This window comes from Myotis yumanensis, unplaced genomic scaffold, assembly GCF_028538775.1.
Source record: "Myotis yumanensis isolate MYYU_CA2020_CCGP unplaced genomic scaffold, mMyoYum1.0.hap1 SCAF_12, whole genome shotgun sequence".
Taxonomy (NCBI): Eukaryota; Metazoa; Chordata; class Mammalia; order Chiroptera; family Vespertilionidae; genus Myotis; species Myotis yumanensis.
Genome location: NW_027223763.1, coordinates 11,703,058 through 11,731,022, shown reverse-complemented (window position 1 = coordinate 11,731,022; position 27,965 = coordinate 11,703,058). Strand labels below are relative to the sequence as shown.

Here is a 27,965-nt window from a genome sequence, read left to right as displayed (position 1 = left end):
TGATGTTTTATTTAGAGGCATGAGGTCATTCAGGAGTGGCCCCTGCTGTTCCTTTTGGCCTGTTTTCCTTGTGTGCAATGCTCTGGGCGGCGAAGAGCAGTCCTTGTGCACATTAACGAGGCTGGGATTACTCTCCCCGTTTCACTGAGGAGACAAACGGCCATATCTGGCCACAGTCACCAGAGCAGACGGGCACAGCACAGACTCCCAGGGGTTTGCTTTATCGTTTGTCCCTCTCATTGAGCTAACAATTAACCAGTCTTCTGTGCAGGGTCAGGGTACATGCGCCCATTTGTGGGTGTCACTCCTTCTAGGGTGTCGATCACTGCCCGGGTTTTTCTCCCAGATGCAGCCCCTGAGTCTTGGATCGGGTGAGGAAATACTAGTAGGCATGCCAGCTCCCTCCACCCTTGGAGCCATGCTTTTTTAAATTGAACTTGATTCCTGATACTTTTACAAAATCACCAAAACTGTCACACACATTTCGGATCCTTGGGCCTGAGATAGTTATTATTATTTTTAAGTGTAAATATTGAATGCCATTTCATAAACACATATGGTTTCATTCATGAGGTTTCTCAGAAATTAAATTCACACAGCTTTCGTCTATCTCCTTATGAAGTTGTTCTCCATGTTTAACTTTGCACAGTTGTTGTCACTGGAGCAGTGAGATGGGCTCCCACCCAATGTGGGGTCAGGTGATGGAACTGGTGATGCCCCACAGACACCGAGAGGATGTAAAAAGATGTGCCACTCAGATAACAATGCTTTCTGGGGAGAGCGAGGTCCCAGAATGGCCTGAGAGCAGGGGGAGGAGACGGGCGTGGCTCTTATGTAATGGCTGGGGGATGGAGTGCCGGGGGGGTCCCCATGTGCCTTTGAAGATGAGGGCAAACTGTGGCTGAGTGGCTGTTGAATGGGAAATGAACATAACACTTGAGGCAAATCTATGACGGCAAAGCATTTGCCAGTTGTTGATTGGATGGAATCAGTCATTTCAGTACTAGGTATGGGAGTCTTATGGGCAGGACCTCAGCATTAACAGGTTGAAGCACCCATCCTGAGGGGTGAAGCACAGGCTACGAGATTGGGATGTGGAGGTGATAATCACTTTATTTCTAAATAGGTCTTTTATAAGGGTTTCAAATCTCAAAGGCCCTGTTTAAACAGGGCCATATTAACCATGTTAACTAATGGGAGGAGTAGATCCATGGGGTCCCATTTTGGCAAGCCAATGTGACAGCAACTTAATTCAACTTTAATTTATGCCTCATTGGGTCAGAGTGGCCATGCCCAGTATGGATATTTTAGGGTAACGGGTGCTGTAGCTCTGGGGAATTTCTGGCAAGGCAGTAGTTACAATGATTAAGGAGAGGCATATCTCTTTCTCTTCTTTAGTGTCCTGAAATGTCTTCGGTAACTCCCCTCCTATTATAGGGGGTACTTTGTCTAAATGTAGGGAAATGCCCATGTGCATGTAATTCTAATTTGAGCCCCAGTATTGATTAAGGCTATATTGGTGCATTTCTGCAGATGTTAAAACTTAGTTTAGAACCATATTGTGGGGGTGCAAAAGCCAATTGGCAACTTTTATCTTTTTGTTGTATAAAATCTTTTAGTAAATTGTAGGTGTCTAATAGAGTCCGATTGTGGACCTCTGCTTCAGTTTTGTTTGTTTCTTTCCTCTGGTATTCATTTCTTTTTTTCTTTTGGTGGTTACTGTATATAGTTCATTGGGTGGGTTGGGGGAGTCCTCTCTATCCTGCTCATATTTATAAATGTCTTCCTCCAGAGAGGGGCAGATCCCTATCATTAGGATTAGGGCTCATGCCATGGTTGCGTTATAGGGTTTAAGGGCCATGGACTGAAGTCAGACTTGAATGAAGCCTTTGGGTATGCCATGAGGGAGCGATGGGTGCTTCCCCCGGTAACCCTGGAGATCAGGATCCTTTTCTGGGCAGCAGGGTCAGAGCAGCGGTGCAGACAGCCGGTGGACCCCGAGAGAGTCATCTGCTTGTAGAGTGTGGTCCACAGCGTTCCACACGGTGACCGTCCTCCCTGCACCTGAGCCACCACCAGTGAACCCACATTTTGTGCAGGGTGTGCGTCCCGAGCCCTCTTGAGACGGGACAATGTGTGGTTGCAACAAAAGGCCAGTAGTCCCAGGGCAGTACTCCCAAGAGTAATTCCCCCGAGTGTGGTCACAGCCTTCGCTGCAATCTAGGCACATGTGTCAACCTGAGACACACGCGTTTGGACCCAGAGAACCCAGGGCTACTTTATTCCTGTTCTTAAATGCCAGTTATCAAGCTTCCCCTCTTAGTTCAGTTGCAGAGACTTGGCGGGGCTCAGGCAGCACAGCTCAAGGCCCAAGCTTGCCAGTGAGTGACCCAAGAAACAAGCTAGCCAGCAGCAGAGCCGTTAGCAAATCCAAGCGAGAAGAAAGCCGCCCAGTGATGGTGGTCATTGCCTAAAACACTGGTTAGTGTGCCAATTGTTGTGGCTATCCATAGACAGGAGGGGGAACCCCCAAAACTGTTAAGGCTGAACCAAGGCAGGTACCAATTGGGTACAAAAAGGTTTATAACTCACATAATGAGGCTTTCTGGGGAGAGCAGTGTAGGTTCCTAAGTGGTTCGGAAATGACTTGAGAGCCAGAAAAGGAAACCAGCTTGGATTGCTAGTATATGGTGGTGTGGAGGTGGGGCTGGGTGAGAGCTTCCATGCTGGGCTCGGGCTTGTGTGGTTCAAGCTTCTCACTGGCCCCAAAGGTGGACGTATTCAAGCTTTCTTATCAGCATGTCCAGATGTGGGGCAGATGAAGGGGGAATGATAGGTTTTGAAAGCTGTCAGCATCAAACTTTGAAAAGGAGAGTGAGACTCTTACAAAACTGTATCAAGATTACAAGACTCATTTGGCTCAGGCTTTTGAGGGGAAGCAATTTGGTATTATTTCAGGATTTTAAAAAGGCAGAAAATGTATTTCTGAGACAAATGACATCAGGGAGTCTCAGTAAGGAGATAAGAGTAAAATATGGGGAGGGGGGACTTTTCAAACTATACCTTCTCCTTCCACTTCAGCCCCGCTCCGGTCTCCAAGGGGATTCTTATCTGCACCCTCCCACCTCTGTGAAAACGAAACCTCACTGAGCCATGGCTACTGATAGGAATTAGTGATGCAGCTTAGGGCAGGGGAAAGGAACACTGGCATTATTACTTAAAGGCGGGGGGGGGGGGGGTCATCAATAGATGGGTCACTTTAAACCCTGTAATGCCCCCTCACTCTTGTGTGGTTTGAACTTCCTGCTGGTACCAATGTCTCACTTTTCCCTACAATGTTGTACCTTGATTCCTGATATTCCCTCTACTTGCAAGGCCCTTCAGCAACCAGATCCTCCCAAGGAGAAGTAGCCTATTCCCAAACATCCGGCGTTCCACTTCTATCTTGTACCGCTTACTCTTCAGCATGTTCGTATCGTTTCTTACGTATCCTATTTCTCCAGCTGGACCACAGGCTACCTGACTGCAGGATTCACGATTGAGTCATCTTTGCATCCTATACTCATATAACGACTGCCAGTAGATGTCTTATACATATTTAAGGAGTGATTGAATGAATGAGTAGAATGAGTAGATCTTAATATTCTGTGAAGATATACAGTGGCATCATAACCGGGTAAACTGAGTAAATCGCCAAAAGAAATTCTTGGTTTTATCTATATAGGAAAGACATGTGTGTGACTCACACCCACACACATAAAAACTCATGTTTTAATCAGGATTTCAGTGAGTTACTAAACGACTTTCCTTTGAGGGAAATAGCTTTCCCTCACTAGTTTCATATAACCCTTCTATCACAAAAATGTGGGTAATCTTGAGATACATTTGTTACTAAAATATTTAGCACTACTGAAAGTTTATGAATGTCTGGAAGTGTACCAGGTGTTATACATCCATCATTTCTTCAGAATAATGCAGGAAACAGCATCGGGTTATTACTAATGAGTAAACTGAGGTTGTGAGGCTAAAGGACTCAGTGGTCATAGTAAGTGGGGGGACCAGGACTAAACTCAGGACCTAACTTCTAATTGGGTCAAATTGTGGACCTCTGTTTACAGTTTTATTTCAGTTTCATTTGTTTGCTTGTTTCCTCTTCCTGTATTCATTTTTCTTTTCATAGTTACTGTATATAGTTTGATGGGGAAGGGGGGAGCTCTTTACCTGCTCACATTTATATGTTGATTTTTCTCCAGAGAGTTGCAAATTTTAAACTATCATATGTTATATTACCTCCAACCTAACCGTGAGATTTATGGTTTATTTTAATTATTTGAGTTAATGAATATTGACCTGGAGGAAAAAAATCATTTTATGCTAGTCTCTAGCCATCTACAGAAATAGCTAAAGGTTCAATGACTCCATTGAACCTTTCAAAAAGTTCCTACTGGGACACATTGCTGGGAGTTTTGCATCTGCCCTCCAGCAATCCCACTTTCCCTCCAATAGGTTTTAAATTAAGAAGCCAGGCAGTGCCCCTGCATGACCGATGCAAATCAGAAATCTCCCCCAGTGTCAGCGTGAAAAATCTGCATCATTCATGGGCAGGAGAAGGAAGCCTTTGCCCCTGCAATGGAACCACGTTTTCTGAATTAGATCCCTTGGCATACACTGTCCGATTATCTTTACATTCTTGCAGCAACCCTTTAAAACCCAAGCTATCGTGTCATTTTGCCAGGTGAGGAAACTGTAGCTCAACAGAGTGATGATAGCTGGTAATTGACCTGAGGTCATATTTGGGGGGCAGAGTCAGCAACTGGACCAACGTGGGGCTGGTTACCAAAGGCAGGGTCTTCCTACCACTTCCATGTAAACACGAGAAAGTTATAGCAAGGGTTGTACAAAAACACTGGGGGGAAACTCAACCAAATTCCAGTTGATTAAGAAATCAATTAAAATCATAGAGCCAGAAGGGATTTTAGCGATGATCTAGTGCCAGTGGTCGGCAAACTCATTAGTCAACATAGCCAAATATCAACAGTACAACAATTGAAATTTTGAGAGCCAAATTTTTTAAACTTAAACTATATAGGTAGGTACATTGTTATTAACTTAATTAGGGTACTCCTAAGGCTTAGGAAGAGCCACACTCAAGGGGCCAAAGAGCCGCATGTGGCTCTCGAGCGCAGTTTGCCGACCACTGATCTAATCCATACTCCTTATTGTATAAGGAGATGCAGGTGTATGGTGATCACCTGAGGCCACCTGGCTACTTAGAGTCAGAGCTGAGACTCAGCCCCAGACCGAGCCCAGTGACTTTCCCACTAGAATAGTCATCCTGGCGCGGCCTCACTAACTTCACTTGGCCAGGGTACCATGAATATTAATGATATTGACAAAAGAGAGCCATAGGGCTCTAGTCTAAGTGTGTATTCTGCCAAATAGCCTCCTGCCTCATTACTGCTGTGCTTGTGTAATTCATCCAGGCATCTCCCCTTTCACATCTGTAATTCAACTTGAGATCCCTTGAGGGGCTGCGCGGCCTGAGTGTAGATCAGCAGGCTGGTCAGGTGCGAGGTAGAGGACCACGTTTCACACGAGGCTCTGCCCTTCCATTTCCCTCCTCCAGGCATGGGTAACAACACTTCACTTTTCAGAAGCCATTAATTAGTACTGGATTAAAAGCACCACTATGTAAGCATTACTCACCCTACCTGTAAGACTTCAGCCACGTTTATCCTACTGATTGGAATAGTGAGTGGCCCCCTGTGGACTGCCTTCTGCTGGAGTATAGTACACACTGGTACGATCCTTATAGTCTTTCAGACACTGCCTGCCCCTGGCCTTTGGGGAAGTCCAGGGCAATGGAACACTAGATTTCAAATACTTCAGACAGGAAAGACTGTGAAATAATTTCTGAGAAAGTGGACACATCGATAATATAATTATCATTAAATTATTCTTTTCTGAAACCTGGGACAGTACCTGGCTCACAGTAGGTACTCTGTAAATGTTGAATGGATCATGGCTCCGAAGCCTTAAATTCTAAGAATGATAAAGGAAAGCTGGGCCGTAACCAACCTGTAAGTCATTTGTTTGCCTTTGGTGTTTTTTGTTTTGTGTTGCTTTTGTATGATTATAAAAGGGCTTGCCTGAGAGTATTTACCCACCGTAAGGGGCTGTGTGAGAAAGACGCAGGTTCTGGGAGGACCCATCACCGTTGAGTTCAGTAAATAACAGCCAGTTAAAAATGGGAGGGCGTTCTCCAAACTAGACACCATGCCAGGTGCCTGTAGCTAGCTATTAGTTAGCCCTCGATAATGCTCAACTCTATGGGCCAATAACTGCAATATGGTTATTTATACAGCACTGGACACATGAGAAGGTAGAGCGATAGGAAGGTAAGAAGGAATGGCCGTCAGCTTTACTTGGAGACGTGTGGCTGGGGGAGATGCCTGAGGAGGGTTCTGGTTGCCCATTGGGAACGTGTAAAATAGGAAGGCGGGCAGGTATTGTTTGGAGTGGTCGGGCAGCTTCACTCTTTTGAACAACTCAATAAAAGAAGATAGTAATCGCTATTATTTCATGGGAACGCCAAGAACTGTCCCCAACAACTGGGACTTCTACATCTGTGATCTCACATCTTACACACTTCCTGGATGCAGGATCCGTTTTCATCCTTTTCAAGAAGAGGAATGGTTAAATGACTTGGCCGTGGCTGCAGGGCTAATGAGATGGACAGGGGATAAGCAATGCCATAGCTCGGTGCTCTTCAGCAAATGTTCTGTAGATTCACAGGACTTTTGCAGGGGTGCACAGGTGAGGGTTGCTGAAGCCTGTCCTTCAGTCCGCAGACCTGCTCACCCGGAGCGGCTGCTCCCTGACCTAGTCTACATACAGACCTGCATGTACGACTTTATTTGAATAAGGGTACTGCTGCTTTAAAAAAATAATAATTGCGCAAATTAGTTTCTGGGGGTTAAACTCTGCAATTTAGTCAACATGGTAGATAATTGAAACTAAGCACAGCCTAAAATACTCAGATCAAAGAAAGAAACACATGCAGACCACACTTATTTCCGTCCTGAGCCCAGAACCCTACTGTCCTCACATGCAGTTCGGAGATGGGCAGACCTGAATGCGGAATGCCAGCAGCGGTAGCATTTCCTTCCAAAAGCACCAGCAGCTCCATGACCCCAGGCCTAGTTCCCTTACAGCAAGCCAGCCCAGGATAGTCATTTCCCTGCAGAAAACCACGTTCCAAGGGCCTCCGACACTGTTACTGCCTCTGACACTGTTACTGCCTCAGCAAGTCCCTCGCTGACAGCCAAGACGGACCCCCTGCTGTCGGCTGCAGTACAGAGAAAGCGGCTCTAATTAACTAGCGGCCTCATTTGTGATGCACTTGTAATTGGATCAATTTCCTCTCAAGTATACGATCTTTGCAAACCGGATGCAATTTCATAATCAGAACATGGGGCTTTTCTCCAGGTGAAAAGTACAAGACAAATTTGTTCAGCATCACTTTATCTCCTTTCTTATCGTTTGGCAGCGATTCCCACAGAAGCAAAATAAAAAAAAAGAGCCAAAGCAACACCACCTTCTACCACCAAAAACACATTTTTGCATTTTTGAGTAGCTCAGCTTAGCACATTGTTTCCATGAATGCGAGGTAACTGCTCTCTGGCTTGCCATCAGCCCTGCACCCACAGCAAGATGTGCAGCTTAGTAAATGCCAAAGCTCGAGGAATGTTGTCACAAATCCCTTCACCCACTTATAGTCTGAAAAGCATAAGGCTTCTTCCTTTTTGAATTGTAACTGTAAGGTTAAAGCAGAAAGTAGGAGGCTCAGTTTAGAACAGGGTGTGGGTGACTCTAGACCAGAAGTGGGGAACCTTTTCTCTGCCAAGGGCCATTTGGATATTTATAACATTACTAGAGGCCTGGTGCAGAACATTTGTGCATTGGGGGGTGGGGGGGGGGGCCTCAGGCCAGCCTGCACCCTCTTGGGGGGATGTCCGCCTGCTGGCTTAGGCCCGCTCCCCTGAGGGGTCCTTAGCGCTGCTGTGGCGGTGGGAGAGGCTCACCAGCCATGAGCCCGGCTTCTGGCTGAGCAGCGTGGCCCCTGTGGGAATGCACTGACCACCAGAGGGCAGCTCCTGCATTGAGCGTCTGCCCCCTGGTGGTCAGTGCGCATCATAGCAACCAGTAGTTCCGCTGTTTGGTCAATTTGCATATTAGCCTTTTATTATATAGGATAGGATTCCTGGGCCATACAAAATTGTCAACTTAAAAATTAGTCTGCTATATTTGGTTAAACATTTAATTAATTCACTCCTAATGCCTTGGCAGGGCCAGACCAAATGATTTCTCGGGCCTTACACTGCTTGTTGGCCAGGCATTCCCCACCCCAGCTCTAGACCTTGGCGGCTGCTTCTCTACACACATATACATAAGACTGGGAATTAGATTGAATTACCTTTACATAATGGTGATTTGGGCTGAATTTTGAGCTGGGTAGATTCTTAATGCTCTCAAAGGATGCAGTGCCAGACATGGAAGACAAACAGTGTGGAAACAAAACAACTTACCCATTTCCTCACCTCACAAAGCCCATATTTAATTAAAAGATGAACACCAACCAACTAGCATGGCTCAGTGGTTGAGCATCGATCTACAAACCAGGTCACAATTCAATTCCCACTCAGGGAACATGCCCGAGTTGCAAGTTTGATCCCCAGAGGGGGACATGCAGGAGGCAGCCAATTATTATCATCACTGATGTTTCTATCGCTCTCTCCTTCTCCCTTCCTCTCTGAAATCAATAAAAAAATGTTAAGGGGAAAAAAAGACGAAAACTAGTGACAAAGAAACAGTTATCAATTATTTAATGCTTGATGGAGGAATGGAAAGAAACCCCGAAAACAAGTATTATACACTCGAGGGAAATACAGAATAAGGACCCAACAATTTTGTTTCACTAATGAAATGGGATGCATCCCCCTCCCCACTCGGTTGGCGCTGGCCTGTGTTGTACAGTCCAAGTCCACAGACAGCTCTCAGCACAGGTCAGTGGACAGAGGTAGGATGAAAAATGATGAGCTCCAGAGACCATCCAACAGTGTCTGCTGTGACTATATCAGCATTATGTTTATTACCATCTCCCTGTGCTTTGGCATAATTCCAATCCATAGGCTCCTTTAAAAGGCAAGCAACATCCAGACTCAAGTCTTCAACATCAACCAACTAGGGTCGATCCATTCTTTGTCACATCCACAAGTAGAGATCAATCAGAGATGGCACGAAGCACCCAGAGCCGAGAGGTGCTGATTCCCGGAGGGACGGTGTATCTCCCTTGGTGGCACTGAATGAGCTTTCACGCTGGTAAAGGTGGTCAGACCTGAGATGTCAACCCACAGGATAGGAGGTCTGGAATGTCACTGAAAGATGGGGCCGATCCCACTGGAGCACCCACACTGAGGGCAGCAGAGCTGAAGAGGAAGTGTCACAGAGGAAATGCACTACAACAGGAAGGAAATCACAGCCCAGGGTCTTCAAAGCCAAGAGAGAGGAAAATGGACCAGGGTGCATTCAATACAAGGGCAAACTTCAAATACAGGGCAGAAGGCTCTACTGAAGCCTCGGAAGTGCCTAAGTTCTCATCAAACTTCAGCTAACCCCAGCCTGGGTCTGATGTGAGGCAATGCACCTGATAAAGCTCTAAATGTAGGGGGGAAATAATGCACATAAAAACAACTGAAACAGCTTCTAAAATTCTAGGGCTAGCTAGCTGGAATGGGGACACAGGGCAGGTCTACTCTACAGTACCACCAATAACCAAGGAATAAGGGGAGAGGATGTTGGCCAGGGTACAGAGGCAACTCCTATTTCTCCCTAAGGGGTGGAATATCTTCTCAGGTGGTAGCTGTAAATCTTAATGCAATGATCCCAACAGTCCAAGACCAGCAGCTGCCCCTTAGGAGTGAGGGCAATGCCCACTGGACAGGTGAGCCCCTCTCGAATGAGGACACTATAGCCCCCACCCTTGGGAAAGTGGAGAATTTCCTTGCGACTGCTGTCAGCCACGATGAGGTCACCGCGGGCATCCACGCACATGCCAGCAATGCAGCGGAAGTCCTCATTCTCCGAGAAGAAGTGGCTGATCTGGCGGCCCAGCTGCCCATCGGAGGCCACAGAGCCGATGGAGAAGCCGCCCTCCAGGTGGTGCTCATTCTGCCGATTCTCCAAATTGAGGCCCAAGCCCTGGGTGAAGTAGACGGTGCCCTCGGCATCACAGGTGACAAATTTGGGGCGTACGGCACTGCAGAGGCAGCTGTACTTGACCACCCCCGCTTCTCGGTCAACAGTGAAGCACCAGAGCTTCCCACCTTCCACATCAGTCACCACGAACTGGCCGGACGGGAGGGCGGTGACGCCCCAGGGTTTGCTCAGCTGGCTCCTGTGACAGGCCACACAGTGGCCATCCAGGGTGTACACCTTGAAGGAGTTGTCATAGCTGTCAGTCACACCAATCAGCCCGTGGCAGTTCATGGCCACGGAGAGGGGAGTGAGGTTGGGCAGATCAGCCCCCAGGAAGCTCAGCACGAAGCTATCAATCCCGCTGGGGCTGCGGCGGATCTCCTTCAGAAAGCCTTTGCGGGTAAAGACTTGGATTCGGTAGTTGCCGCGGTCAGCGACCAGCACCTCGCCCTGACTGGTGGCGTAGAGGCTGACGGGAAGGTTGAACATGCCCGGGGTGCTGCCCTTGGCGCCCATCTTCTTGAGAAAGAGACACTGCTGGATGCCGGTGCCTGTCTCGGAACCCCGCTGCTTCGCAGGCGAGGCCCTGGGGCTGGCCCCCGCCTCCTCGGGGCTCATGTCCATCTCTCTAAATGTCACAGAGGCGGAGGCCGCAGAGGCTGCAGCCTCCATGGCCCAGGAATCTTCCATGTTGACTGTCCGGGGCTTCTTGACAGCCTGCCCGATTTGGAGGGGGCCCACGTGGCCGACCTTGAGGAGCTCCACGTCCTGCAGGGTGAGCTCGCGGGGCAGGCTGGCAGTGAGCTCGGGCTCCTCCTCGTCCGCTGTCTCCTCCAGCAGCGCCACGTCTGCCTGCTTGATCTTGGCCAGGAAGTAGTCACAGCGAGACACAGCCTGCACCTCGGCGATGTTGAGCAGGTAGCTCTGCTCCTCCAGCGCTAGACTGTTGCATTTCTCAGCCTCGGCCAGCGAGCCCGTGAAGAACTTGCGGGAGCGAGCCAGCTCCTCCTGGACCCTGCGCTCCTCGTGCCCGTACTCCTGCAGGACGGCTTTGTACCTGGCCTGCAGGTCCTTGGACACACCCTCCAAGGCCGCCTTCCGCCGCTGCAGCTCCCCCACCAGCTCCCGCAGATGGGCCAACTTCTCGCCAAACTCCCGGCGCCGCTCCTCGGCGGCCTCTTTCACGGGGAGCGTGCAGTGGCCAGGGGGCTGGTGGTCGGCCTCCCGGCAGGGCTCACACAGCACCACGCCGCAGGTCCGGCAGAACTGCCGGGGCAGCCGCCGCCCGCAGGACCGGCACAGCAGCAGCCCCACGGCCTCGCTGAGCCCGGCCGTGTCGATGATCTTCAGCACGGTCAGGTTGTCGGTCAGCTGCGTCAGGCTGGTTATGCGGGTGATCTTGCTGCAGAAGGGGCAGCGGACGCCGTTGATGCTACTGGCCAGCAGCTTCTCCAGGCACTGGCGGCAGATGGTGTGGCCGCAGTGCAGGAGCTTGGGCCGCAGCTGCTCCTCCGTGAAGGACTCCATGCAGATGGGGCATTCCAGCACTTCCCGGAGGGCGTCCAGGTTCAGGTGAGAAGCTGCCGCTGCCGTGGCCATCGCTCTGCCTTTGAAGGGTCCTGTCAGCACAGCGCAGAACTGAACGGCTTACCAGTCATGCTCCACAAGGTCAAACTCTGCTCAAGAGAAAAAGGAGCCGTTATTCCATTGCCTAGATACAGTCATGCACTCAAGGAACATTTCCAGAATAGCTACCATCACCCACCCAGGCCTTCATTTACTTCACAATTATTTACTGGTCTGCCTGTCAGGTGAAGGTGGTACATGGGGAAACGAGTCAGACAAGGCATCGCACAGTGGGTCACACTCAGGTTCTGGAGTCTCTGATACTCAGTGGTGTGACCTGCAGGAAGGAAGCTACGCTCGCCAAAGCTCCGTTTCCCCACCACCCATCTGTTAAATGGAAATAATAGCGGTGCCTACTCTATATGGGGTTTTGAAGGGTTAAATAACATGATGCATAGGATCCACGTAGGATAGCACCTGACAGGTAGTATCCTGGTAAATGTGGGTGACCATTTTTATATTTTGGCTACAACTCATCATTTATACGAGGAGAAAAGCATAGAAAAGTTACGTCCAGAAAAGGATTACACAGGAAGTTAAACCGGAGCGCAGTGGATGGGGCAGCAGATTGTGCCCAGAGGAGGTGACGAAGGCTTCCCAGAAGCAGTGATGCTCCTGACATATGTCACAAAATAAACAAATAAGGCAACAAGGGATACAGCATTAAGCAAAGAAAACTGTGAGAGTGAAAGCATGGAGGCTTTTTTTATCATGTTATATAAAGTTCACTGTGTCATGTTTGGGGGCCTAGGAACCACCCAGAGAAACAGAAAATTATGATTAGCAAAACATCAGATCAGAAAAATACATGCATTTTCCATTCATCCTTCTTCGTAACTACTCACCTTTCCACCCATCTAAGACTAGGTACCAAGTACTGTTCTAGCCACTCCATTTTCAGGGTATAAGTTCCGTCCTTCAGATGCTCAAACTTTAGGGAAGGAGGCAAGACAGGTAGTAATAATCAGGGCAGAAAGTAGTCTAATGAGATATAAACTATGTTTGATGGAGCCTAATAGAGATTCACTCTGATATGAAGGGAAAGGGGGCCTTTCTGAGGGGAGATGGCCTTGGATAGGGACCTGGAAGGACACAGATGTGTGGGGATGGGGGAAAGGAGTTCCGGGCAAAGAGCACAGTCTTAGAAAAGATTAGAAAGCACAGGGAAGGGCAGAACCTCAGTGGATTCGAAGAGAACACAGAGCCTCTCTGGTCTGTTTCTTCCTCCGTCCTGCCTTCATGAGGTCCATGTAAGCATTAAGTGAGATCATATTGGTAGTATACAAACGCTAAGACTTGACTTAGCACCAAAGCGGTCCTAAACAAACTTGTTTCCTTTCCTCTCATCCTTAGGTTAAAATTGTGGGAGGATGCAGGGGGTTTGTACTCACTGGCTTGGAAACTGGGGAACAATTATAAGAAGTCTTCCTAGCCAGAACCAGCCATGTGACCTTCATTTGATGGGCATAGTGAAGCAATGCGTGTTTTGGAGCAGGGAACTGATATGAGCAAAGTTCAAATGGAGTGGGGGAAAGGGCAGAGAAACTGGTTTGGAAGGAATGCAAAGTGTCAGGGAAGTGTCAGGGAGCCTGAAGCAGAGAGCAGGTGGTGAAAATAGAAAGACACATTTGAGCTATATTCCAGAAATGCAATCACTAAGAATGATAAACGGAGTGGATCAGGGAGGGGAAGTGGTGGAACTCCAATAGCCAAAGAGTCAAGCCCAGATGATTTTAAACATGGCAGTGCTTTAGCAAGACAATTTATTTTAGGCTTGGAACACCCCCTGCTTCACGCAGAACATGCCATGAATACACTCCCAACCTCCTCCATCCACAGATGCTCATGAAGTAGAACCACAGAATCTCGGTGCTCTGGAGCCTTATGTCACTGTCAATTTATGCCCCAGATCAGAATGAATAGACTTAGCAAGGTGAGGCGCACAGATACATTCATCTCTTCTGAAATGCAGATCCTACAGCTGCACCTGCACAGTCTCATGATGTGCAGCTGCTCAGCCATCCGGGAGGAGAAGGAGGTGGCGGGCAAGTTAGCTTGGTTTTAAGGACAATGAGACAAGCTCAGGAAAGCTCTGCAAATGTCAATTCTTTTTCCAGTCATACAGAACGGCAGTCAATGCAGGGATACATATTGCAGACTTCCCCATACTCAGCTTTGGACTGCAACCTGACAAATAGCAGCAGACATGCACTAACATCACTCCCACCTTCCTGAAACCTATTTCTCTTTTACTAGATGGGAAATAGTATACATATAGTACCTACTATGTGCTAGATCCCATGCAGCCTTATAGCATATAATTTTCTCCACAAGGAAGGAAGAACGATACCTTATGAGATTTAGCTGATATCTGTGATTGATAACCTCACAGTAGCCCTGTAACCTGTTACAACTCATATCCACGCCTCAACAAAATAACACATTACCACCTACCACGAACCTAGAAGGTCTCCTGTAGGTATCTGAAACCATGAATGCCCAATTCTGAAATGCCGTGGGTCTGAGGGTAATAGTATAGAAACACTGGTAGAAACCTGAACTCAGGAGCCATGCAAACCCTCTCAGTTCTAAACCAATAAAATAGCTTCCGTCCTCCCATCATCTGGGACGACAGGCTGAGGGCGACAGTTGGTGTTTGGACCCAGAGCATGTTACCTTACAAAGCACAGGGACATCTGTGCTTCCCAGAGCTGGCACTGCCGATCAGCTAACTGAACAAGCCTGCCAACTTGTAAAAATACCAACACATTCTCCCCCTACATTTCTGGAATACCATACCACTTTCTTTGATTAAAAAGCTTGCCTGCCTGCCTCCCATCTAAGCTGTCCCGCTTAAAAAACGAACTTACTATGTGCACATCCGTACACAGAGTTAGCTCAGCTGTCTGTACCTTCACTGGGCTCTCTGAGGCAGAAGACAGAGTCAAGGATTCTTTCCCCAAAGCTTTCATGCTTTGCCAAGGGAACATGAGTTCCCATCACTAAAGCCGCAGGCACGGAGACAGCCTCAGACCTGGGAAAAGCCCAAGCCATGTCTCCCATTCCTATGACTTGGGAATGCAGGTTCCCAGCCTTAACGGAGGTCCGTGGTAGACGGATACAGGTCCTCTCCTCCAGAAGGGCACATCCGGCCAATCCTGTGCAGACGGAGAATGACTCCGATGGAAACTCCATTATTCCTTAGTTTCCCTGGAAAGACCAGATGGGTGGAAGGAATTGTCTTACCCTCCCAGGTCTTTAAGTTAGCTGCCCACTATTGCCAGCTGTACAATCTAAAGCCCATCAGAATGAACCTCCAACATGTTATTTATAATCCTGACTGCCTCATGAAATTTTGAACATGTGTCCTGTTCACTTTGTACTGCTAACTCCTGACCTCTCATCTCAGTTTACCCCACTCTTTTGATCTCATGACTAACGCTGCACATCCCATCTGATGCCAGCCCAGATCTCCAGCTCCAGATGAGAATCTATCCCTTAAGCAGGAAAATTTTAGTCATTCCCTAGCCTGATCCAGTCACTTCTGGCATCCCAGTCCATGACAGAGATAACCGGAGCAGCAGAAAACCAGACAGACCTGGGATCAAATGAGCAGTCATTTAACCCCATGTTCTTCAACCCCACTAACATGTGCTCTTATTTTATAAAAAAGCTACTGGCAACTAGGGGTAATGCATATGAAGTGCTTAGCCTGGAAATGGGTGGGGATGCCATGAAAGACTATCACTAAAATTACGACAAACAGCAGTTAGGGACAGGATTAACAATAATAAAGTAGTTCTAGTGTCAACAGAATGTTCAGATTACAAACTGTATTTTGAACGGGTAAAGAATCTTTCCTTTTATGGCACATAAAGATGAAGAAAAGGACTGGTCAGCTTTGGAGGAATCTGATTGAGGACAGTAAACAGCCAGGCTAGAAACCTCTGGCCAGCTCATTCTCGCAGGGACTAAACAGGGACTGCTACAATTAGCAGTGATCTCACCGAGTAATAGAGATGAGCAAACTGAGACAGGAGAGAGAAATCAAGACCTCATTCGGTCACATGGCGGAACTGGAAACAGTGGGCTCAGGAATCAGGCTCTCAATGCTTGAATCCCAGCTCTGTCACTTACCCTGGAGACCTGGGCAAGTTTTCCCACCTCTCTAGTTCTCAGCTTATCTAAGGGACTTCAAAATAGTGTTTTCAGCGCAAGGTTATTGTAAAGATGAAATGAGATGGAATGTATGAAGGGCTTAGTGCAATACCAAGTGAGGCATACAATTAACCATGCAATAGATAATAGTTGTTTAATAGTAGCGGCGGTGGCAGCAGCAGTGGCCACCACCCAGCCAATCAGAAGAAATGCACAGGCGCTTTCAATAGGCAGACCATACCCAACATATCAGACCCATACACTTCCAAAATAAACATTCTGAGCCTTCCTTGGAGATCGTTTTACCTGATCTCAGAATCAAAGAGTTAGAGAAGACCTAAGGTTTCCATCTCTATCCAATGCTTGAATTCCCACCATGGGGTACTTTTCTAGATGCCTTTATCTCCTATACTTCTATCAGCCCCTTGGGGTCTTAGGCTATGAGCAAAACTGGAGAACTTTAAGCAACTAAATAAATCTTTACTGAGAGTACCTACTATGAGTCAAGCCCCATGAAAATACTGAAGATATAATTTTGAGCAAAACCAGCTCTTCACCTAAAAACCAGAAAACGTGAAAAGTACCACATTTCTCTCCACCAGACACAGAGGTCTGTCACTGCCCTGGTTTGACTGGTTTTTTGCAAGGCTTATCACATTGCCTTTCAGGAGGGCTTTCCACACTGTGTTTATTCCTCCTCCATTTGAATGGAATGCTAATCCAGTGCATGGCCATCCCCAGGCCACTGATGGTCACTCTGGGAGAGGCTAGTAGGACTGATTTGTTAAGGAAGTCATTCCTAACATTCTGTCCTGTGTGGGAGAAGATTCTGAAACTCATTTACGGCACATAAGTCACCTTGCAAACAGCTAGGATAAACTCAACAAGTAGAGGCTTATAGGAAAAGACAGGACTGACCTCAGAGCTGCACCAGCCTGCACTTAAAACCCAGAAGGAAATACTTGTGGGAAAGGAAGCTTTGGCTAAAATATGTCAGGAAAGGTTAAATCAATGATAGTCTGCTGGAAGAATGCTTGCCTTTTCTCTGTCCTTCCTCTAAAACTGAAGGACCTAGAAAGGTTCCCTTGCATCTTCCACAAACATCTGGGTAATGCCAATGTGACTCAAAGAATATAGGATAAGGGGGGAAAAATCAATGGTCTTTTCTCAGGGGACCCTGACTCAACTTGACCCACGCAACTTTCTTTCAGTTCCTTTCTCTGCATATTAACACACATTCATTTACTCAGGAAATTTTGGTTCAAGGTTCAGGAAGCAGACCCTGGGAAAGGTACAAGAGGGGACAGCAGTTTGGGGAGACTAGTGCGGGCTACTTAGGGTTACTGAAATTTGGTGGCAAAGCAACTCAGTCCCCTTGTAAGCATTCCCTTCTCTCATAATTGTAATCTCTCATAATACTACCATTTATTGAATGCCAGGCACCTTCTATACATAACCTTATTCCCATAATAACTATTTGAAGTATGTGTTATTCTCCTCTTTATAAATAAGGAAACCAAGGCTGAGAGAAAAGCAATCCGTCCAAGGTCTCAAAGATAATAAATAGTAGAACTGAAGTTCAAATCCAAGTATGTCCACTCCCCGCCATAAAACCACATTGACTGAAAGCTGTCACAGCTCCCGAGCTGGCTGCAGTCTGGCTGAGAGGCTGGTAAATGCAGCTGGGAATGACTTTTAAATCTGATGGTCCAACCAGACGCACTTTGGGGAGGGAGTGTCACAGAGGCCGCCGGTCAGTGTGTATGGACAGTGATCCACTTCAAGGGCCTTGTCAGCGTTTGACTACCAGCCACTCTCCAGATGTTAAGTGTGTGTGGATGCTCTAGTGTTTGGAAGGCCTTCTAGTAAAACGCATATCATGTAACTTAGGAGTCAGACAGAATGGGCTTGCATCCCTGTTTTGGCTTTCACTACTTAGCCTTGGTGAATCATTTAATTAATATTTTTCTCATCAGTAAAATGGGGAAGTAACACCTAGATTATTGGCCGAATCATTGACAGGATTAACAGAGTTAATGCACATAATAAGCACGTGATAAATGGTAGCTATTTTTATTTAAAAAAAAATAGATTGTGGATGATAAGGGCAAGCACTTGTCCAAGATCACTTAGTAAATTAGCAGCTGAGGAAGGACTTTGGACTTCAAGCCTCTGGTTCTCATGCTGATTCCACTTCCTTTACATATTGTCCTTAAGGGTGTGTGTGTGTGTGTGTGTGTGTGTGTGTGTATATGTGTATTCAAGTTAAGTCTCTTGGCTTCCAATCCAGTCCTACTATGTTTCTGAACTGGCTTCAGCAATGTCCTGGGGCTCTGAGAACAAATGCTGTTATTCTGCCCCAGGGGAGAGAAACCCAAAAGATATCACTGAGAACCACAGTTAAGACTATCCCCCGCCTCAGCCCCTGGTATGAGGTATTTTTTTTTTTTTTCAAGCCAGTGATCTCCATACCTCACCTTCTAGTCTCTTACACCTCATGTCAGCTAACCTAAAGCTCCTTGCCTTATCTACCCACTGGTCCCAACCTAAGAGCAAATCAGAACAAAGTTCAGGGCTACTCCCTGCCTAATTAGACGGATCTGCCCCCCTTAGAGTTCAATTGGATCTTCAGGCGTACTCACTGGACTATCCTTTCATTAGAGGGGAATCGGCTGGGATAATAAGACTAAGCAAGTCCAGCAAGGACAAAGCAAGGAAACTGGGAATATACAGGTTTACTGAGATCTGAGTATGAGCCCAGCCCTGCCTGCCATTCCTAGCCACGCAACCAAGGCAAGTCACTTCCTATGCTTTAGTTTCCTTATGTGTAAAACTGGGTCTAGTAGAGCCTACTTAGTAGGGCCATTATGAAAACTAAGTCAGGATGAAGATCACCAAATCAGGAAGTGACAGAGCCAGGATCTGATTCCAGGGCACCCCACTCTAGAGTAGGGTTCCTGAACTTTGGCACCGTTGACACTGGGACAGATAATTCTTTATGGTGGGGGCTGTCCAGTGCACGGAAGGATGTTAAACCCCATCTCTAGGTGTCTGTCCACTAGAGGCCAGTAGTGCCCCACACGCCAACTGTGACACCAAAAATGTCCCCAGACGGTCCCAAGCATCCCCTGGGGGACAGCATCGCCCTGGTTAGGAACCACTGCTGCAGAACTTGGCACAGGACTAAATGTTCAGTGCACCTGCCCTTGTCTCTCTCCCAGCCCAAACACTTCATTCACAGAGCCACTGCCTCTTTGAGCTGCCACGGACCGTAGGTAGGATGAATTCCACCTACTTATTTAGCTGATGAGGAACAGAAGGCCTGAGATCACGACGTTCCTCTCATTTTCTGGAGGCCTCCCATCCTATCTGCTGTCTCAGCTTGGAGGGACGGGCAAAGGAAGCTTAGGTGGATGACCTTGGGTAGTTTCCTGCTTCGTGCCCCCTTTGACCATTCTCTTCTCCCCCAACTCCTACCACTTTCGGGCCTGGGTTCCCTGGCAAGTTAGTGGCAGTGCCATGGCTGCCTCCTGCAAAGGGATCTTTGATTAATGAGCGCGGGAGATTGGGCCTCTCGCAGAGAAAGCCAGGCTCCTGCAGGATTTAGGACGTTGCTGCTGAACCCTGAACGCTGTTAAACTTCATACCCGCATGGTTTCATGCATCACTTCTTGGTCCCCCGGTCCCCAGAACTCTCTTTGCTTCCCATGCAGACTTCAGGAAAATTCCAACAGCTCACAAATCTAGTCAGAGCGCTTTAATTCTATAGTTGTGACATCGCTACCCCACCATTCTATCCACCCCAAACCCAGTGCCCCACCCTCTCACAGTACAGAATTCAAGTCTTTAGGGCTCCATATTGCAACCCTCACCAATTCTTCACTCGCGTGCCCCAAATCTGAAACAGATCCTTTAATCTGTTTTCATCTCTGCACCTTCCACCCTGCACCCCAGTTTAACACCCAGCCCCACACCTCAGATTGCTGCCCTCCCTCAATCTGATCGCCCAATTCCATCAAGCGCCGTGCACCCTCAAACCTTGCACGTTCCTCTTTACTCACCCCCATAACATGTGTTGTCATCAAACCTTCACCTCCTTGCAAACAAGAACCCACCTCAGTTTTCCCCAATGCCACCCAGAAAATGCTTCTTCCTTATCAATTAGGAGAGCCCCTCACGTTGCTCCCTCTGATCTCAGATCTTGCAGCCCCGGAATCCTAGCGCTCCCAGATTCCCTCAAACCTCCTTAGATTCTGCACCCCAAATGTCATCAGATCTCCGAAATTCTGCACCCTTCTCCTCCAGGGCCTACAGATCCCCTCCCGTCTCCCAGATGCTGCACCCTGACCCTCCTCGGGGGCCCCACACATTAACGCATACCTTCCGGCACTCTGCATCGCGAAGCATCTCCCAGCCCCTAGCTCCCCGCCCAGAGCTGCAGGTCCTCGACTCCTCAGTCCCAGGGAACACCCCCTCCCCCGCGCCTGCCCCACCCCCACCGGGCTCCCGCCCCTCCGATCCGGTCCCCCTACCCTGCCATTCAAGCGTGGGACGGCCACTGCGCAGCCCCCACACCCCGCCGCTCACCAGCAGCCCTTGACTCCCGCAGGAGCCCTCGTCCCAGGTCCCCGACCCTCCTTCCCACCCCCTACCTGACCGCCCGTGGCTCCGACGCGGCAACCGCCTCCAGCCCACCCGCCCGCTGCCCTCTGCGCACGCGCCGCAGCGAATCCCTTGGCCGGCTCCAATTCGCAGAGCCACCTGTCTGTCACTGGACTCCGCTTCCTGAGGCATGCTGGGGCTTGTAGTCGGCCAGACCGAAGTGCACCGAGCCCAGAGGGCGGGGAGAGGCAAGCTAACTGTGGACCTTGACAATACATAGTTGAGCTTTCTGTCTCCATTGTTGAGATAAGGAAACTGAGAAGAAAGGGGCCTGCCTAAATTTGCTCAGAGATTCCGGAGCTAACCCCGATTCCAATCTGTGTCTTAACCCCTTTGCTAAACTGTGACATCCAGGAGTGGTCCTCAGCAAAGCCAGGGCACCTCAAGGTCTGGAAGCCCCTCTGAACCTCAGCTTTCCCTTCTGAGAAATGGGCTGAAGGAAGAATACAACTTCCACCCTGGGGCAAGTACAGAACTTGACTCACTTGGAAAGATAGTACTTCTAAGCCCCTGTCTCGCCGACCCCCCCCCCCCCCCCCCCCCCCACACACACACACACTTGGAAACCTAGAGACAACTTTATCTGATAAACACATTGCTCTTTGGAAGGAGTCTTTTGCCTACTCCAGAGGCACCTTTGTGTCAACATAAGAGACATTCAAACCTATAGAGAGTTTTTTGTGAGTTAATTTCAGCCAAACTGTCGACAGTTGCCAGGAAGCAAAATCTCAATGGATTATTGAGATAATGCTCCAGAGAATAGCAGTTTTGCACCTTATTTTATACATTACAATAAAAAGAGAAGATGCAAGTGGGTTACATGAAATCCATTGGTGGTAGATTAGGGAGGTGGGGAAAGCAAAACAAGGAAACCTCTGGGGCAGAGTGAAAAGTAAAATGATAGACACATGCATCTTTTACAGATGTGGGTACAGGAGAGTTAACAGTCCACAGTTAACAGGATAACAGTAACAATGAGGAGATTTATGGTCCCCTCCCTGGTGCATTGGTTGTGCCCTGAGGGGTCTGGAGAAAGGGGTTATGGTAGATGCAAAAGACAATAGAAAGGCTTAGTTTAGATAAAGATTGTCCTTTGTCAAGGAAGATTCTAGCCTAGGACATGACTACCTGCCTTAAACTGCTTTTAGTTGAGAAGTTTTCATTTCAGACCATCCTTTGTGGTTACTCTAGGTCAGTGATGGTGAACCTTTTGAGCTCGGCGTGTCAGCATTTTGAAAAACCCTAACTTAACTCTGGTGCCGTGTCACATATAGAAATGTTATGATATTTGCAACCATAGTAAAACAAAGACTTAGATTTTTGATATTTATTTTATATACTTAAATGCCATTTAACAAAGAAAAATCAACCAAAAAAATGAGTCCGCGTGTCACCTCTGACACGCGTGTCAGAGGTTCACCATCACTGCTCTAGGTCTCTCAGTCTGCACGGCTGGACACAGGCCTTCCCTGAGGTTGCCACGTTAGCACTTGGCCCCTTTTCATCCACACTTGGCAGAGGAGCTACACTCCGTAGTGCCTGTCCCTGCAGATTGAAGCTACCCAGGAACCCAAACCCAAGTCTAGCTTTGGGGTAGCAGGGAGAGTAGTCTTCCCAGATGGGAAGTCCTACTGGTCTGTCCTACTGGCTAGGGAGATCCCCTGACCCCTTAGTTTGAGGCCAGTTCTGCAGGTGACCTTATAGTTTAGCTTAGGAGCTTAGGAGCAGGAAGGGGCTTAACGTGGAATGTGCTGGGACTTGAAATCCCATGTAGGTGTGTGATGCTGCACAATGATAAAACGACAAACAGAAACAATAAAACAATAAGAAAGCTACCCTCTTTGAGCTCTCAGTATCGAGGTGCAGCTAAACACTTCACATGGCTCACTTAATCCTCATAAAGACCCTATGAGATAAGCACCTGATGCCCAGGTGATTAAATGACAGAGCCACATGTTCGAAAGTATAAAGCCCAGATTGGAACCCAATTCTACCTGAGAATGCACCCTCTTAACCTTGTTTCATCTCTCTGCCCATTTCTTTATCTCTAAATGGAAATGAGGTTTATCTCTAAATGGAAATGATCTTTATCTCTAAATGCAAATAAGGACTAAGATTATAATATATAGTGGTTACATTTAATTAATTGTAAATATGTATATTATAATTAGCTGTTATACTCTCCGGACTGTTGGTCCCAGAAGCGCCGGCTCCCAGCATTTCAGATATTGAAGGCAATGGGAGGTTGGATTGGCATACTTCATGGCATCCTTTGAGTGGGCCTGGGGGCTCTGTACGCCTGGGTTGGGATAGAGCTCTGGGCCTATCTGAGACTTCAAGGATATGCTTACAAGCCAGGGCCAGCCAGGGTTTGATCAGACCGGCCAGGCAGGAGTGGGCTGAAGACCCTGGGGCAGGTTTTACTCAGAATTAGCACAGACAGTGGTTGCAGACAGAACCTCGCGGGGCCAGGAGAGCAGGGGTGCTTGCTTCTCCCACTTTCCTGGGCTCCTGGGAACTCCCAGGTGCTCACTGCATGCTCAGCAAGTGCCAGGACTTGTAATTTGGTGATTTTTCATAAAGCACATACTGGGTTGGGCTTTAATTCCCCACTTCCTTGCCATCTCCCCCAGTGGGCTCAAGCTCCCTGAAGGACAATGCCCATTTGTTGTCATATCTTATTAGCACAGTGCCCAGCACATAAGAGTTGCTGAGTCAGTGAGTCAGACTCAGAGATGTGACCTTAGGCAAATCACATCCCCTGTCTGACCTAGAGTTATTCTAGCTGCAAAATAACTCCATGGGGTCAGGTGGGTAAGCCAGCCATTTTTGTACACACCAGCAATATACCAGGTACTTCATAGATATTATCATAAATCAGAATTAATGCCCCCAACAAATGAATCAAGGAGATATCAGTAGCTCCATCTTGCAAAAGAGGCAGCTGAGGTTGAGCAAGATGAACTAGCTCCCTCACAGTTGCCGCCTAGGAAGCCGTAGGGCTGGGGTACAAACCCAGGCCAGTTGGGTTAGGACAGAGGTGGGCAACCTTTTCGTGAGTGCGTGCCAAAACCAGCAAAATCTCTGACTCAAAATTCTTCTGCGTGCCAACCCTAATTTTTTGAGAACATGTTACGCCTACTTGATATCTCTTAAGGTGTACGTATGTGAAGAACCTTGAAGAAATAATAAAATTCATTCGAGCGACAAAAACACAGTATATGATGATGAAAAATACATTTACTTTTTAATGTATACATGTACACTGATAGTCCGACAGAAAACTTTATGACTCCGTTTGATATTATCAGTGGGACTTTTGCTGCTGCATCACTGATGACAGAGATTTTACATCAGGTTTATATTTCGTGACCTTCAGAGATATGCACGAGCTACTACTTTCATCCGTCAGGCTACTCCTATTACGAGACTTAACAAAATTCATCACTTCTCAAAGATTCATAAGCGTATGTGGTCGGATCTAGGAAGGCAGGGAGAGTTAAGGCAGAGGCATAGAAATTGCTCTTCCCCTCTCTAGTCAATCCATGTCTATGGTCTTTAAGATAACTTGTTATGTAAAATTATTTATTTATCTAAGATGCACCTACACTGAATTTATCTGAAAAATAAAAAAGTCGATATTAAGAAAAAAATTGTAAGTGGAAGATTATAAAAGGGGTTTCGCGTGCCAGCAAAAGTTACTGGTGTGCCGTGTTTGGCACGCGTGCCAGGGGTTGCCCACCCCTGGGTTAGGACATATTCTAAACCACCACCTAGACCACCCATATTTTATGACAGCAGCTCTCTTTTTACCGGGTAAGCTTTGTTGGTAAGATTCAAAAGAGAGAGGAGATGACAGTGCTTAGGAAGTCAAGGAGCACAGGTCAGATCATGGCTGTCATAACCGTGGAGCACGATGCTGCCAAGGGGAAGACTCGCATATGAGCTGTTCTGAGCCGTATCACCAGAGGAGAGGCTTTGCCCCCTGCCCGGGGTTTCTGCATGTTGGAGACTCAACGAGGCCAGTTTCACCTGAATGGCAAGGAGCTGTGTAAACAGGGGCCTGGGGTTCTTCCACCAGCCCCCGTCAGGTGGGGGAGATGGGAGAGTTACTGTCAGGTATTTTCTTCCCAGCCTTGAGACCCTCTTCTCAGACAGGTGGGGAGTTTGCACCCTGTTTGCTGAAAACCGGTTACCAGCCCAATGTCTTAATTCAGGACTGGTGGTATTTTTCTACCGATGTTCCCCCAATCGCAGAGTGGAGCCGACGGGGCTTCTGATAGTCTGGGGCTGTAGTTCAAGCAAGGTTTTAAACAATGACAACAGCAGCAACAACAAAAAAGTCTTTAAAAAAAAATCTGTGTTTGACTATCTTGTTTTTAATGTTTAAATTAGCTACCAGTTTAATTAATTATCATACCACAAAATCTCAGAGTGAAATAAACATACTAGGAAAATGCACTCATTCTAATCCTGTGGCTTTGCATATCCTGGTACTATGTTAGTATTCCTCATACACAGAAACATTTTTAAAATACTCTCTGTGAAACCTTTTAAATACAGCATACCTCAGAGACATTGTGGGTCCAGTTCCAGATCCCTGCAATGAAGCGAATATGATAACAAAGCGAGCCATAGGGATTTTTTTGGTTTCCCAATTAGTCTGTTAAGTACCATTATGTCTACAAAAATCTACAGACCTAAATTTAAAAATACTTAACTGCTAAAAATGCTAACCATCATCTGAGCCTTCATCTGAATCATTATTACAGTAGTGACATCAACGATCACTGATCACAGATCATCCTAACAAATGTAATAATTTAAAACTTTGGAATATTGCAAGAATTACCAAAATGTGACACAGAGACACGCAGTAAGCAAATACTTTTGGGAACATGGCATCCATAGGCTTGCCTCAAACCTGTTGGTGCCACAATAGTGTAAACAAAAAAGGTTGTGACAGAACTTTAATTTGCAAAAGAGCGCAGCATCTGCGAAGTGCAATAAAGCAAAACATAATAAAACAAGGTGTGCCTGTACTCTATTCAGCATCCTATATAATAAAAGGCTGATAGGCAAAGTGCTGGAGTCCAATCCCAGCTGGTCCAGGGGTCCCCAAAGGTGTGGACGGAGTCGGCGGGCGAAGAAGGAATGACACGAAGACAGCCTTCAGTTGATCAGCAGCCTAGTCAGGACCTCTAGCCAGGATCTCCAGCCAAAGTTCTGGTCGGAGCTCTGGTTAGGAACTGATGAGGATCTGATGAGGATCTGATGAGGATCTGATCTTTATTGTCTTGTTACATCCGTATTTATACCAGCCGATTTTAATCCTGTCAATTTCTATTACAAAGGTTAGGGCGTTTCTTATCTCCATTCCAGGGAGTAAAGATTATGTAGCTTAACTACCCGCCTGGCACTTAATTAAGGGGTTGTATCCCCTCCCTAACCTCAGGGAAAAATCCCCACCTGGGGAAACAACCTTTCTCAGAGAGGTGACCTTGATTAAAACACATGGCACTAAGGAGAGCAAACATATTAAGAACAATATGCTATATATGCCAGGTCCCTTGAAACATATGCTGTGCAGATGTTTCTTTCCTGCAGCGACTGTGTCAAGCAGCAAGGATGGACCGGCTTCCGGCAGCAAAGCAACCGAATGGTGGAATGACCGGTTTTTATGACACGCACTGACCACCAGGGGGCAGACGTTCCATGCAGGAGCTGCCCCTGGTGGTCAGTGTGCTTCCACAGGGGGAGCACCGCTCAGCCAGAAGCCGGGCTCAGTGGCTGGCGAGCGCAGCAGCGGTGGCAGGAATCTCTCCCACTTCTGTGGCAGTGCTGAAGATGTCCGACTGCCAGCTTAGGGGAGCGGGCCTAAGCCAGAAGTCAGACATCCCCTGAGGGCTCCCAGACTGCAAGAGGGCGCAGGGCAGGCTGAGGGGACCCCCCCTCGAGTGCACGAATTCCATGCACCAGGCCTCTAGTTTTAATATAATGGCTTTTCATTTCACATTTACACCACCTGTATCAGTTTCTTAGGACTATCATAACAAAGTACCACAAAGGGATGTCTTTAAAAAAGGGAAATTTATTCTGTCACAGTTCTGGAGGCTGGAAGTCTGAAATCATGGTGTCCATGTGGCCATGCCTTCTCTGAAATCTCTAAGAGAGGAAAATCTCTAAGAGAGGCTCCTTCCTTGCCTCTCTTAATTCCTGGTGGCCCCGGGCATTCCTTGGCTTGCAGTAGCATAACTCCAATATTTGCCTCTGTCTTCATGTGGTCATGTTCTCCGTGTGTGTGTGTGTGTGTGTGTGTGTGTGTGTGTGTGTGTCTGCCTGTGTTTTCTTACAAGGCCACCAGTCTTATTAGATTAAGCTTGACCTTCATTCTTACCTATTTAAAGCTCAAGTATGACCTCATCTGATTTACTACATCTACAATGACCCTATCTCCAAATAAAGTCCCATTCTGATGTACTGGGCATTAGGATTTCAGCATATATTTTGGGGGACCCAATTCAACCAATAACATCAGCCTATGAGCTAAGTATTATTTTCTCCATTTACAAAGAAGATCTCTAGTTTAACCTCCTTTCCATTCTCTTTAAAGTGGGGACAACAATAGCTAAATCACGTGATTGCGGGGAGCAACGTAAAATATTGGATGTTAAGCACTCACATTTTGGCATATTGCCTGACATGTATTAATATTACTGTCATTATTATTATTATTACTAGAGGCCCAGTGCATGAAATTCATGCACGGGTGGGGTCCTTCAGCCTAGCCGGCGATCAGGGCTGATTGGGGCCAGTCTGATCAAGGCCAGACCGGAGAGGAGGCGACGGTCGCCGAGCCAGGCATGGAAGGAAGGGACACCGGACGCTGACGCTGCCATCATCTGCGCCCCACCACCATGTGGTTCCCCACCTCCCACCCTCCTTCTTCCCTCACCACCCCACCACCACTGCAGTGGGCGGGTGGCGGGCTGATTGAGGCCTGCTGGCCAGGGGGAGGGACCATGGAAGGTTGGCCAGACAGGGGAGGTGGCTGTGGGAGTGCACTGACCACCAGGGGGCAGCTCCTGCATTGAGCATCTGCTCCCTGGTGGTCAGTGCGTGTCAGAGAGACTGGTTGTTCTGGTCGCTTAGGCTTTTAATTATAAATAAGTTTGTTAAGTCCACCATTATACAATAGAAAAAGCGAAGGCTTGGATCAGATCAGGGTCGGAACCCTGGTTCCATCCATCTGCAAGATTTTT

General features: G+C 47.5%; 2 protein-coding genes across 5 annotated transcripts in view; one reads left to right on the top strand and one right to left on the bottom strand.

Moving 5' to 3' along the window:
• Positions 1–27,965, top strand: part of ASTN2 (astrotactin 2) — a 759,574-nt gene that overhangs the window by 544,426 nt on the left and 187,183 nt on the right. The gene's annotated exons all lie outside the window — the stretch shown is intronic.
• Positions 8,867–20,732, bottom strand: TRIM32 (tripartite motif containing 32). Of its 2 annotated transcripts, none has more exons than XM_070430046.1 (2): positions 20,694–20,732; positions 8,867–11,933 (listed from the first exon to the last, which is right to left on the bottom strand). In XM_070430046.1, the coding sequence occupies exon 2, from the start codon at positions 11,854–11,856 to the stop codon at positions 9,892–9,894; it is 1,965 nt and encodes a 654-aa protein (XP_070286147.1). In that variant the 5' UTR covers positions 11,857–11,933; positions 20,694–20,732; the 3' UTR covers positions 8,867–9,891. The 2 variants fall into 2 exon arrangements, with proteins under 2 accessions (XP_070286147.1, XP_070286148.1); XM_070430047.1 differs by lacking the exon at positions 20,694–20,732 and adding an exon at positions 14,338–14,431.